The following is a 12,708-nucleotide window of genomic DNA, read 5'->3' on the forward strand; positions in this document are numbered from 1 at the left end:
ATAGAAGTGACAAGATTTGGCAACTGATTTGGATATGTTGAGTGAGGGAGAAGAGGAGCCAAAGATGATATGAAAGTTAACTATGTATAGTATGGGTAACTATAAGCTTCAAGGTACCTTGACAGAAACAGGGAAGTTCTGGAGAAGAGAGAGTCTTGTGGCAAAAGGTAATGAGTTCCATCCTAGATGAATTTGAAATGCTTATGAAATTTTAGGAGACAGTTCATTATTTGGGCCTGGGGTTTAGAAGAGAGCTCCGGTTAATGTAACAAGAATGAATAAATTAGTACAGATGAATGAAGAGCAGCAAATATCAAGGACTTTAGCCAATTAGAAGAGATTATAGGACTGTAATTAGTGGGTATAGTAAGAGCTAGTGAGGTTTTTTGTTTGTTTGTTTGTTTGTTTAAACCCATACCTTCAGTCTTAGAATCAAAACCAAGTATTGATTCTAGAGCAGAAGAACTATAAGAGCTAGGGAGTTGTGATTAAGTGACTTGCCTAGGGTCATGGCAACTAGGAAGTGTCTTAAGTCAGTTTTGAACCCAGGTCCTCCCAACACCAGGCCTGGTACTCTGTCCACTGAATTACCTAGCTGCTTTCCTTCCCCTCTACTCCCTACTCCTGGCTTTTTTTTTTTTTAAACACTTTTAAGACATTTTTTCCTAGACTTTCATTTGTTTAGTCAGGAGGAAAACTCATTGAGGTATAGCTTTGAGTAAAGTGTTAGAGAGCAGTATAGTACTGTGGGGGAAACATTGGACTGATTGTGGGTCTCTTTCTTCTGATGTAAAATAAGGGAGCTGAACTCTGGGTCTCTAACATGCTATGACTCCGTGATTCTGGGACCCATCTTGCCCACCCCATTATGACCATAAATACTTCATGTTTGCTTCCACTCCAAGTGGCTGACTTGTTTCCACCTGTCTCTTTGCAGGTACTGTCCCAAGTGTAAGCAACATAGGGAGGCATCCAAGCAGCTGATGCTGTGGCGCCTTCCAAACGTGTTCATTATCCAGCTGAAGCGCTTCTCCTTCCGAAGCTTCATCTGGAGGGATAAAATCAATGACATGGTGGAATTCCCTGTCAGGTGAGGAAACTGGGGGTGTAGTTGACAGGAGACTGAAACACTCACCCTTAGGGAGCCTCAGGATCTGAGTCCTTCCTCTCTCAGAATGGGGGAATCCCCTGTCAAAGGAGCAGGCAGCACAGGGTGCATAGGGAGAAATTGTGCCTTGCACATAGTAGGCATTTACCAGATATTTGAATGAATGATATATGAATAGAAATGGCAAAATGTGGCATGTTTGCCATTACCACAGGGCCTCTGCCAGCTCTGGGTCATGTGGAAATGGAGGAGGAGGTCACCTTTGGCAGCTCTGCTGGGAAGGGTCTGAGAAATCTCCCAGCTAGTCTTTCTCATTTCATAGGATCATTGTAACTTCTTTTCCATTACCCCAGGAACCTGGACTTGAGCAAGTTTTGCATAGGCCAGAAGGATGATCGGCAGCTTCCAACTTATGACCTGTATGCAGTCATCAACCACTATGGGGGCATGATAGGAGGCCATTACACTGCTTATGCCCGCCTGCCTAGTGACAAGAACAGCCAGCGGAGTGATGTGGGTAAGGAAGTATCCTGTCTTCTAAGGAGGAGGCTCCCTTTCCCCCCCCAAAAAAAAATTGGCCCAAATGAGGGTTTAGACAGGCTCCCTAGTATAGTTTTGAACTTCTATCCTCTTCTATTCATCTCCCCTAAGCCTTGATACTTTGGAGCTTTTAGGAATCTTGACCTCAACTTTCATTTTTTTGTTGTTCATTTCAGTTGTGTCTAACTCTTTGCAACCTCATTTGGGGTTTTGTTGGCACAGATATTGGAATGCTATGCCATTTTCTTCCCCAGCACATTTTATATACAAGGAAACTGAGGCAAACAAGGTCACATGACTTGCCCAAAGTCATGCAGTAAGTGTCTGAGGCCAGATTTGAATTCTGGTAGAGGAGTCTTCCTGACTTCAGGCTCAGCACTCTTATTTACTGTACCACCTAGCTGCCTTCATTTTAGCAAACCTTCATTTTCATCATATGGTCCCATTTATAACTCCCTTGTCCCTTGAAGTGAACCAGATTCTGTGGTTCCCATTTAGACTCGTCCAGAGTCTTGCATAAAGAAAGACATTTTCCAGAAGTATGACATATGCCCCCTTTCTAGAAGAGGAAGTGAATCAGAGTAAGGATCCTGCTTTCTTGGTTCTGGGATATGTCTACTACTCCTAGTCATTCTTCCTTATTCCTTATTTCCAAAGGCTGGAGACTATTTGATGACAGCACAGTGACCATAGTAGATGAAAGCCAGGTAGTGACCCGCTATGCCTATGTCCTCTTCTACCGTCGGCGAAACTCTCCTGTAGAGAGGCCTCCAAGGACCCCTTCCACTGACCACCACCCTGATCTGGGGCCAGCTACTGAGGCGGCCACCAGCCAGGTGAGAGGGGAACCTGCATGAGTATGAGAGGGGTTTTGGATGTGGGATACTGAAATACTTGGGGTCAGGAAAAGGGAATGAGAGGGAAGAAGATAAGGACCACATTGTTCATTGTCTTGCCTTGTTTCTAGGATGGGGTGGGGAAATCAGGCTCTGATGTGGTGACATCTACCTTGGGGGAGGTGGTCCTATATTGAGTTTTAATACCTGACTCATGAGCAGAACACCCTCTCATATATCATCTTTCCTGTCCTGTCCTCCCAGTCCCATGCATGCTCTCACTGTGGGCATTGGGCACCAGAGGTTTCTTTTTATCACTGATCGGGCTGAGGGACATAGGTTCTGTGTCCATTGTATATCCCAGTGAGCCTTGAGTATGCCTCAAACTGGGGATTTGGCCATAGAGGAAAACGGGACTTCCAGGGGCCATAGGTACCAGATATCCCTGGCCTTCAGTGGGGCAACCCAGTCCACTTATGCGCCCACGTTGACACATCAGACATGCAAACGCACATGCATTCCCATAACTCCCACAACTGACCCATGGAGACTCTTCTCCCAGTTGGAGACCAAAGCTTCTGGGATTAAACTTCAGTCCTTTCAGGCTCTCAGTCTTAGGTTCCTCATACAATATCCAGCCTTTGCTGGACCACCTCTAGTTGATGTGTTCATCATATGTTCTGCCAACATACACACATACAGAGTTCAAATACTAGTGTGCACACACACGCCGCTCACACTGATTGCCCCTGCTCATAGTTGAGTACCTACATTCCTTACCCTGAGTATTGCTCCCCAAGGCTGAGCCTTCTGGGGTTGACATCCTTCAGCCCCATGGAGCTCAGCCTCCAGGAGAAGTTGCCTCAGTCCACAGTCCCTGAAGCCAGAGCTCTAAGGAATAGGGATGCTGTGATCATGGGAGACCTTGGGCTTTCTCCCTCTCCCTCCCAGTGAGGGGATCTCTCTGAGCTTTGTCTGGAATGGGAAGCACCAGCCTTCTGCCCAAACCCACCACCTCTGCCATCCATCGACACATTGCCACTTCTGACAGCATGTGGGTATAGTGGGCATAACCCATCCTTCAACTCGATCGTCAACTCTGCTCTCCATCTCCGCCCACACTGGGCTGGGCTCCATGGGGATGCCAGGGGACCATCCCCTCTCATCAAGCCTGGCACATAGGAGAAGCTCCTGATGTGGGCAGAACAAGAACTCTACCTGAAGAGACCAGTGATAGGCCAAGGCCATTGGAGCCTTGACCTATAGGGGAAAGAAAATTATGCTGTGATTGGCTAAGCCCTACAAGTGCATGGGGCAGAGCTGGACCGTGATTGGCTGACCAAGTTATCTGGGTCAGGGAAGAAAAGCTGTGCAGTGTTGGGATGTCTTCTGTGACCAAGACTCCTTTCATCCGGAGGAGAACAGGCCAGTGACTTGCTGGATCCTCTATGATCCTGGGGGCTGGAAAACTGAACTCTGATTGACTAAGTGAGACACACTGTGCCGGAGAAAGTCATGCCAGAAATGCTCTGTGCCCCCTTGAAATTGACCTCAGATGATCACTACAGTTGGCTACCATCTTCCTTCTGACTACTTGACCCCAGGACTGCAGGTGGACAGCCCCAGCATCCATTCCTGGGGTGGCCAGGGTGGGGCTCAGGGCTTTGGGGGGTGGGGGCACCATGGGCCACATCCCATCCTGTCCTGTCTTCCCGATCCCTGGTGCTGACTCAAGTTTCCGCACACCGCAGGCTTCCCGGATCTGGCAGGAACTGGAAGCAGAGGAAGAGCTGGGGCCAGAGGCCTCAGGACGTCTGGGCCACTGGGGGCCTCGAGGCTGGGCAGCCCCACCGAGGCGGGCCCCTGACGCACCAGATGAGGGCTGTCTCCGCTACTTCGTCCTGGGCACCATGGCTGCCCTGGTGGCACTCGTCCTCAATGTATTCTATCCATTGGTGTCCCAGAGCAGATGGAGATGAGTTGCCTGCTTTGTAGGCTGGCCCTCTGGGGAGTGGATTTGGACCCCCATTGTGGACTTGGGGCCCTGGTTGTGTTCATTACATTTTGTCTCAGGGCTGCCTGCCAGCCTCCCCCCAAGGAGAGAATAGGCTTCTGCCCAGCCAATTCCTCATGTCTTAGACCCTGAGCTATGTCCCTGGACCACCTGCCTGTTGGGCCCTACCTTTAGCCCAAGGCCATAAGCATAATCCTGAGGTTACAGGGATTCCATTCTCCCTTCTTGCCTTCCATCTCTGAGGCCCAACCCCAGATCCTTCTTTCCCTTTCCATGATCCCAATTCCCAAGCTACTTAATTTAATGTATTAATTAATTTATTGTATTTAATGTGTCAATAAAGTGAAATTGTTCCCAGGCTCAGTGTCTTGTCTCCTCCCTCTGGTGCCTCTTAGTGCGTCTTTTCCCCATGTGCGCCTACCATCCCAAAAAATGTTCTAGAGTACCTGGACCAATCTATGTGCCCTGATTGCTCACTGGTGGTGGAGAAGGGGACCCACACCCTAGGGAGAGGATCCTGGGAGCTGTTGGAGGGGAAGGGATTGCCCCCCTCCATACTGCCCCTCCCAGCATTATGTTCCATTTGCAGGGAATGGGCCCCGAGCCCTTCACGCCTGGTCTGGACCCTGAGGGGGGCCCCCCGATGACGCCCGCAGAGCTGTTCCCCCGCCCCACGGAGCGTCCCACCCCTACCTACAGCAACATGGAGGAAGTCGACTAGCAGGTCCCTGGGTGGGGGGGCCCTGGGTTGGGGGAGGGTGTACCTAGCAGGGCTTTCTGGCTCTGGCTTTCTCCTATGCCAAGCACCTTGTTCATTCTCAGCTTTCCCCCTCTCTAGCTCCTAACAGCTTCCCTCAGCCTTTCCCTCCTCTAACCTGGGACCCAAGCTTCATTTGGGGGGTGGAGGTGGGAGGGAACTGGAGGGTTATGGGCTGCTGAGGTGATGCCTTGGCTGTCTGTAGTCAGCCTGTAACCCTCAAATGTCCACACACACATATACATACATACATGCATACATACATACATACATGCACCAGTCCCCTGAATGAGACCCTGGATTCTTCCCTGGCTCTGAGCCCACCTCTGGTGCCCTCTGTGTTTAATTTCTCTCAGTTATACTTTCAGTTCTTTCTGATTTGCATTTTAATTTTATTTGAAATATTGTAATTTTTTTTTGCATTTGGGAAGTGATTGCTGCTGTTTAAATATATTTTAAACAATAAATAAGTAAACCTCAATTATTGTAACCACTGTGGAGGCTGCATTTAGCACTGCCCATCCAGGGATACCTCCATCACCTGGTCCTACCTCCTTTCAAGCTTTTCCCACAACTCTTGTCTTTTTCTCCCTAATTCATTCACTATCTTTGGGTCCAGGATAGAAGCGAAGACATGGAACGCTCACCCTTTGGGGCTTATGAAGGAGTCAGGGAAGCAAGTGGATGCTCTGCTTAGAGGAAGATAGTGATTCATATTTGTACTGATATTTCTCTAACATTTTATATGGTGCTTCATGTATGTTCCCTCATTTGAGCCCCATTTTATGAATGAGAGGAGGAGAGGTTCTAGGGGTTAGGCAGTTTGGCAGTTCATACAACCAGTGTGGCAGGTGGCATCAGAACCATTCTCGTTTGATGAGCAATGAAATTTTTTGCTTTTAAAAGATCCTGCTACTCAAGAAAGGCTGGGAGCCACTGATCTCATTTCATTCCCTAACCCTCTAGATAAGGAACAGACTTGGAGAAATCAAGCCACTTGTTCAGAGTAAAGAGAAGGAAAGAAAATTAGCATTTATTAAGCATCTAATGTGTGCAAGGCACTGTGCTACTAAAGCTCTTTACAAATATCTCATTTGAATAGTAGCAGAGTCAGGATTCAGCCCTAGCCCTTGATTCCAAAATCAGAGCTTAGGAAAGGTGAGGCAGGCAGGGTGTGGAGAAGGGTCTCTGAGGGTAAAACTTCTGTCAGGGTTCTCATACCTGTCCCAGTTAGGGATCTGTTCCCTGGAGTATCTTAACCTCATCAGATTTAGAGTTGGGAAGGATTTTTTGGGTCATATGGTTTATTTTCCCTCAAAAGGAAACATTCCCAGGCAAGGAAAGACTTTGGTAGTGAATAGTACAGGGTCAAAGCTTAGATCTCTGGCCTCTGGATCGGGTAGTTTTGGGTAGTTTTGTCTAGTCTTACCTTCTACCCTTTGAAGGACTTTCCCCTTACAAGGAGGTCCTAAATGGAACAGCAGCAGGGCACAGTGAAAAGAGGCATGGATTTAGTCAGAAGATCCAGGTTCAGATGCCAGCTCTCCTACACTTCCGGGGGGGGGGGGGGGGTGAGAAGGGAACTTCAAGTAAGGAGTCCCCTTATCTTTCTGGACTGCACATTTCCTCATTCCTAAAGTGAGGGTCCCTGCTGACTTTGCATGTTAAGATCTTGTGTTTAAGGACAGCTGGGTGGCTCAGTGGATTGAGAGTTAGGCCCAGAGACAGGAGGTCCTAGGTTCAAATATGGCCTCCAGACACTTCCTAGCCGTGTGACCCTGGGCAAGTCACTTAATCCCCGTTGCCCAACCCTTGCCACTCTTCTGCCTTGGAACCAATACACAGTATTGGTTCCAAGACAGAAGGTAAGTGTTTAAAAGAAAAAAAAGATCTTGTGATTAAGTCAGCAAGCATTCTTTACTCTCCTATTCAATAGATTCTAGGCAATATCTATAGCTCTACACACAGACCTCCTACAAAGTCCTAACAGTTAGTGACCAGGAGAAGTGCAGCCCGGGCTTGGACCCTCTGACCTGGTCTGCATGTCCGCTTAGCCAGTTATATAGCCTGTGGGCCCTTGCCAAGCTGCTTTCCCTCTTTGGACCTGTTTCCGTATTACAAAAGGGAGAGCTTGATCTAAATGATTTTGAAGGAATGAAGGAAGGAAACAAGCCTTTATTAAGTGCCTGCTGTGTGCCAGGCATGGTGCTAAGCACTTTACAGATATTACCTCATTTGATCCTCAGAACAACTCATTGAGATAGGTACTATCATTACCCCCATTTTACAGTTGAAGAAACTAAGGCATACAAAGGTGAAGTGACTTGCCCAGAGTCACACAACTAATAAGCCTTTGAAATAGGATTTGAACTCAGATCTTTCAAATTCCAAGTACAATCTACTAAATGTCACCACTTAGCTGCCTTTCAGGCCCATTCTAGGGCTAAATGTGATTATCCTAAGTCTTGTCTAGTTTCAGGCTTCCTCCTAGCCTGGTCATCCTCCTCTAGGCAAGCACAAGCCTGTCAGTTTTGAGAACTACATTATGCTAGTGCTAATTGTTACATATGTATGTGTATGAGGCTTAGAGGAATACAGAATGATAAGACTCAATGTTGTAGATTTGCTTAGGAACCTCTAGAGAAATGTATTTATATATTATACACTGTATATTGTAGCCATCTGTCCATGGATATAGTGCATGGATAGGGATTGGAGCTAACATTCCAGGTTTGGACTGAGTGGAAAAGGGTGAATGACTAGGTTATAAGTGTCTTTTTTGCATATACAAATCTGCCAAACACATGGGTTACTTTTTTTTTTTTTTTAATAACCCTTACCTTCTGTCTTAGAATCAATACTATGTATTGGTTCCAAGGCAGAAGAGAGGTAAGGGCTAGGCAGTGGAGGTTAAGTGACTTGCCCGGGGTCACACAGCTAAGAAGTGTCTGAGGCCAGATTTGAACCCAGGACCTCCTGTCTCTAGGTCTGGCTCTCTGTCCATTTGAGCCACTCAGCTGCCCCTACATGGATTACTTTCATCAGGGAAAATAAACTCAGGGCAACAAGCATTTACCTGCCTCATTGCTGCTCTGAGCCCTATACTTGAAGCTGTCAGAATCTGAAAGCATAGGCTCCCAGTGGGTTTAGAGGGGTCAGGGGTAAGAAGATTCACATTCTGCCTGCCTTATATGTCTGAACAATTCCAAGGGTGGGAGTTGAGAGCACATTTTAATGAAGCAAACATTAACATATCCTTCCCAAGATGCTGAGCTGAGCTGAGCAGCAGAGAAATCCTTTTCCTAGGGGAGCTCACAGTTTAGGTGGAGAGATGGGGCCTGAGACAAGATGGAAGTGCACAAAGAACTGCAATAAAAGTTGGAATGTAATTAGTGCTGCAACTAGAATGAGTTAATAGGACTGGGGACTTTGAGGGAGAAGGCGTAGGTAGACAAGGATGCTTTTCTCTGTTAATAGGCCATGGAGAACTTCTCCTTTCCCCTGATTCACTGTCTGTGGATCACTCTAAGCAAACTAAAAGAAAGAGTCTGAGCCCCCTTGACAACTCCCCCACCACCTCCTCTGCTTTTCTTCCCCATAGCACAGAGCTCAGCTGGACAGAATCATCAATAAATATTAAACATGTTAAGAAGACTATGAATGATACCTGAGGGGGAAAGTTTAGGTAAGACAGCCCTTGTTCACATGGAGTTCACAATCTAGTACACATTATATGATAAATAATTTAAAAAGGACAAACAAAATACATGAGGAGTCAGTGCATTTGAGGGAGAGGAGATTCAGGACAAGCTTATTGGAGGAGATAGTGTTTGACTTGGACTTCAAAGGATGGGTAGAAATTCAAACAAAAGAAGATGAGGAGACTATTCTAATCAGAGTGCAAAGGCACGTAATCAGGAAAGTGCAGTGGAGGGGACTAGAAAGGGACACAGAGTTTGGTTTTCCTGGCATAATGAGGGACTAGAAACATGATGTGAGTCAAGACTAGAAAGGGATGGGAGGCCCTTAATGTAGCCTGAAGAACTGTAACTTCACTTGTTAGGCATGTTAGGCAGTAGGGAGCCATTGGAAACTTTGGAGCAGAGGGCTGACATGCATCAGAATGAATGTGTGTTGCCATTTAATTGTTTCAAGTGAAGTTTTATTTAAAAATTATTCCAGGAATAATAGCCTGAAGAAAAGAGTGGATTGGGAAGAGTAAAAAAACGGGGAAAACCTTAGGAGTGTATTGGAATTGTCCAGAGGGTGACAGGTCTTCGATGAAGTATAAAAAGGAGAAACTTGACAGGATCAAGCTAATTGGCTGAGGGTGGGGGCACAGTTCAAGATAACCTCCAGATTATATTATCTGACTCAACGGGGTGCTCACTGCTGCCTGATAAGAAAAACCGATTTTAGCTTAAAGTGAGGGAAAGCTCCCAAGATCAGAGCTGTCCAGAAGTAGAATGAGTAACCACAAAAGTAGCAAATTGCCCATCATTTTAAGGTCTTTCGGCAGAGGTGAGATGACCACTTGCCAGGGATTATTCATTCTCAGAATTTAGATTTGGGTGCTTTGTAGAGTTTGGTCAGAGGACCCAGGACTTCATCTCTCAGCTCTCCCCTATCACACTCCCCACAGAGCTGTTTCAAACCTTTCCCCAAAGCAACCTCAGGCTCCTAAAAAGACCTCATCTCCTTCCTCGAGATTAAAGTCATTGACCTCATGGTCCACACTGAAAACCCCTCATCGTCATGGGCCTCCTTCCTTCCGTCCCTCCTTCTGAGCTGGTGAGATGACCCCCTGCTCCATGTCGAGGCCGTTCTAACGAGATGGAGGAGCTCCGTCCAGGCTGCTTTGCTGGGGGATCTACATCGGGGCCGGGGCCTCTACTAAACTAAGCTGCCTGAGGACGAAGGCTCAGGGCTAGCCACAGGCACTTATTTAGGGAGTTCTCTGACAGCGCTCATCCTGCCTTCTCCCCAGCTTTGGCTCTTCCCCAGCACTTAACTGGTGGAGTGCTGGATGAATGGATGAATGGTGGTGGATGGAGAGCACCAAACATCTGGGGAAAGCGCCCTGAGCTTCGAAAAGCTGAAATGCAAACCTCCGAGGCGGGGAGCCCCAGTCCAACCCCTCGGACCGCAGTGGGGGCGTGGCTGGGGAGAGGTGCTCGTCCAGCCCCTGGGCTCCGACCACCTGGAACCTGGAGGGGTGGGGTGGGGTGGGGGCTCCCTAGGTGCTGACTTGGCCCAGTGCCCAGAGCCGCAGGGAACGCGGCCACGCGCGCAGGGAAGGAAGAGGCTGTCAGTGTAGCGAGGGGGCGGGGGCGCGCAAGTGCTGCGCTGTGCCGGGCTGCGCGCAGTGCAGCGCAGGCGGGGTGGGGAAGGGAACCGGAGCAGAGTCGGGAGTGGAGGAGAGCGGGAGGCCGGAGCTGAGCCGGCAACATCGGAGATGGCGGAGCATCCGCAGCAGCCGTGGAGCCAGCCCAGAGGGAGGCAGGGCACCCCGGAGCCCTTAGCGGGTAGCGGCCGGGCCAGGCCGGGAGGACTGGCTTCGGCGGGAAGCTGAGCCTGAGGGCCCAGGTGAGACCCCGGACTGGGGTTGGGGGAACTGCACCAGAGACAAGGAAAGGGACCCCATTCCCCTAGCAAGCCGCCCCCCAGATGCGAAGTCAGGTCTTGTTCCTTTGCGTAGCTGGCTTGCTGCGGACGGTCATCCCGCTAGAGAGGAGGAGTCTTTTCCTCCCCCTTCCCGGTCCCGCGTCAAAGGCCTCCCTTCCCCAACCTAGGAATTCAGTGCCATCTATTAGGGGTATTTGTGTGCAATTGTATGCTGTGACCAAAGGGTGAAGAAAAAATGTGCCCACAGCTGGGAAGGTGTAATGGTGTCTGGGTACCCACTCAAAGATTCTGATCCTTAGGAGACAAACTGATTCCTCAGATCACCCCACCCGCAATCACAAGGTTGGGCTCTTATCGGTGCCTTTCCTCAACCTTTCATCACTGGAGGCTTTTGGTAGAGGAAAGGAAAGGGAGCCCTTTGCCTGAGCCCCAGCTATCCAGCCACCAGTGTAATAAGCAGCCTGAATCTGACGCTCTCCCAGAGAACTCTGCCACAAAGATTGGCCCCATTGGGCATTAGGGACTCCATTCCAGGGGACAAATCAGGTCAGAGGATCCTATGATCATCTATCATAAAGTGAAGAGACTTTACCCATCATCTAGTTCAACCCTCTGATTATAAATGAGGAACTAGACTAGAGAAGAGCTGGAACTCGCCAAGGTCAGATAGGTAGTAAGTTGCACATGATTCAAATTTAGGTTCTGTTATTCTAAATCAAGTGATTTTTCCTTTTGCTTTGGCATTGTAGAAGTATGAGAGGACTAAAGAGACTAAAGAAGGGAGAGACAGAGCACCCTACTTGGATAGACCTCTTTGTCAGAGATCAGGATATATAAACAAATGAAAAGCAACTCATTAATGTGATATGGGCTTAAGGGAGAAAGGATAAAAGGTGTATCTGGAAAATTAGAGAAAGTTTCCTTGTCCGAGGTGGGCTGAGCTGGAGTTAAAATGAGGGGTGAATCCCCCTTCCAGCTTGACTGGAGTGGGGAGAGCTTTTGCCCAACACAAACAAAGAAGGCTGATCTTGGGAGAAGACCTCTGTTAGATACAGTTCAATGGAATGGAAACATCCCTCGGATCCTGAGCTGGGAGTCAAGGAGATAGGTTCTTGGCGAGACTCTTTGAGATTAACTTTCTGTGTGCAAGTCTCTTCCTCTCTTTGGATCTGTTTTCCGACTGGGCCATAAGGGGGTTGGAGGAAATGAACCCTGAGGTTCTTTTCAGCTCTGAATTCATGTCCCTAGAGGTGGTGCTGGTGTCAGCTACTTCCCAAAGGAGCCCCTCTGGGGATAAGGGTAAAGATGGCTACTGGAAACTGTGTCTCTTTTTGGTTGTTTACAAACACCCAGCCTGGCCTAGAGCCTCCTGAGGAACAAATCTTCTTCTGACCTTGGCCACGAACCAAGGGCATCTCCTCCTCAGCAGTGCCAGAGCAGAAATCTACACATACTCCCTCTCAGTCCTGCAGGAGATACTGAGAGCTGCTTGTCTCCTCCAGGACAGGTCTGCCTGCATTCCTCCCCACCCAGAGACCCCAGAATATAAAGAAGGGACAGATGACCTGAGGTGTGGCTCTGGATGTGGGTGGGTCAGGAGCTCTGACCTTTATTCCCAGCCTTTCTCTTCCCTCACTCCTCTCACCCCCAACTGACCATTTTGTGGGTGGGGAGGGAGAGGACAAAGTCAAAATAACTTCTCCAGTTACCCTTGGTTAGCTGACATCATGGTAGGGGGGTTGGTGGGATGGAGGTGGAGTCACTTAGTCATCTTGCCAGATGGGGCAACAGCTGCTGCATGTTCCCCAATTCTGATGCTTGGTTCCTT

General features: G+C 48.4%; 1 protein-coding gene across 5 annotated transcripts in view; it reads left to right on the forward strand.

Moving 5' to 3' along the window:
- The window catches only part of USP19 (ubiquitin specific peptidase 19), a 29,591-nt gene extending 23,946 nt beyond the window's left edge, over window positions 1–5,645 (forward strand). For 4 of the 5 annotated variants that reach the window (XM_044679031.1, XM_044679075.1, XM_044679196.1 and 1 more), the window contains exons 24-27: window positions 938–1,090; window positions 1,462–1,625; window positions 2,306–2,484; window positions 4,236–4,864. In XM_044679031.1, coding sequence (XP_044534966.1) covers window positions 938–1,090; window positions 1,462–1,625; window positions 2,306–2,484; window positions 4,236–4,463 — 724 coding nt within the window. In that variant the 3' untranslated portion in view covers window positions 4,464–4,864. Of the gene's footprint in view, window positions 1–937; window positions 1,091–1,461; window positions 1,626–2,305; window positions 2,485–4,235; window positions 4,865–5,087 lie in introns of those variants that run through there. The other variant, XM_044679262.1, reaches the window with a different exon arrangement.
- Window positions 5,646–12,708: the final 7,063 nt, after the last annotated feature.

The sequence above is a fragment of the Gracilinanus agilis genome, chromosome 1 (assembly GCF_016433145.1).
Source record: "Gracilinanus agilis isolate LMUSP501 chromosome 1, AgileGrace, whole genome shotgun sequence".
NCBI classification, from domain to species: Eukaryota; Metazoa; Chordata; class Mammalia; order Didelphimorphia; family Didelphidae; genus Gracilinanus; species Gracilinanus agilis.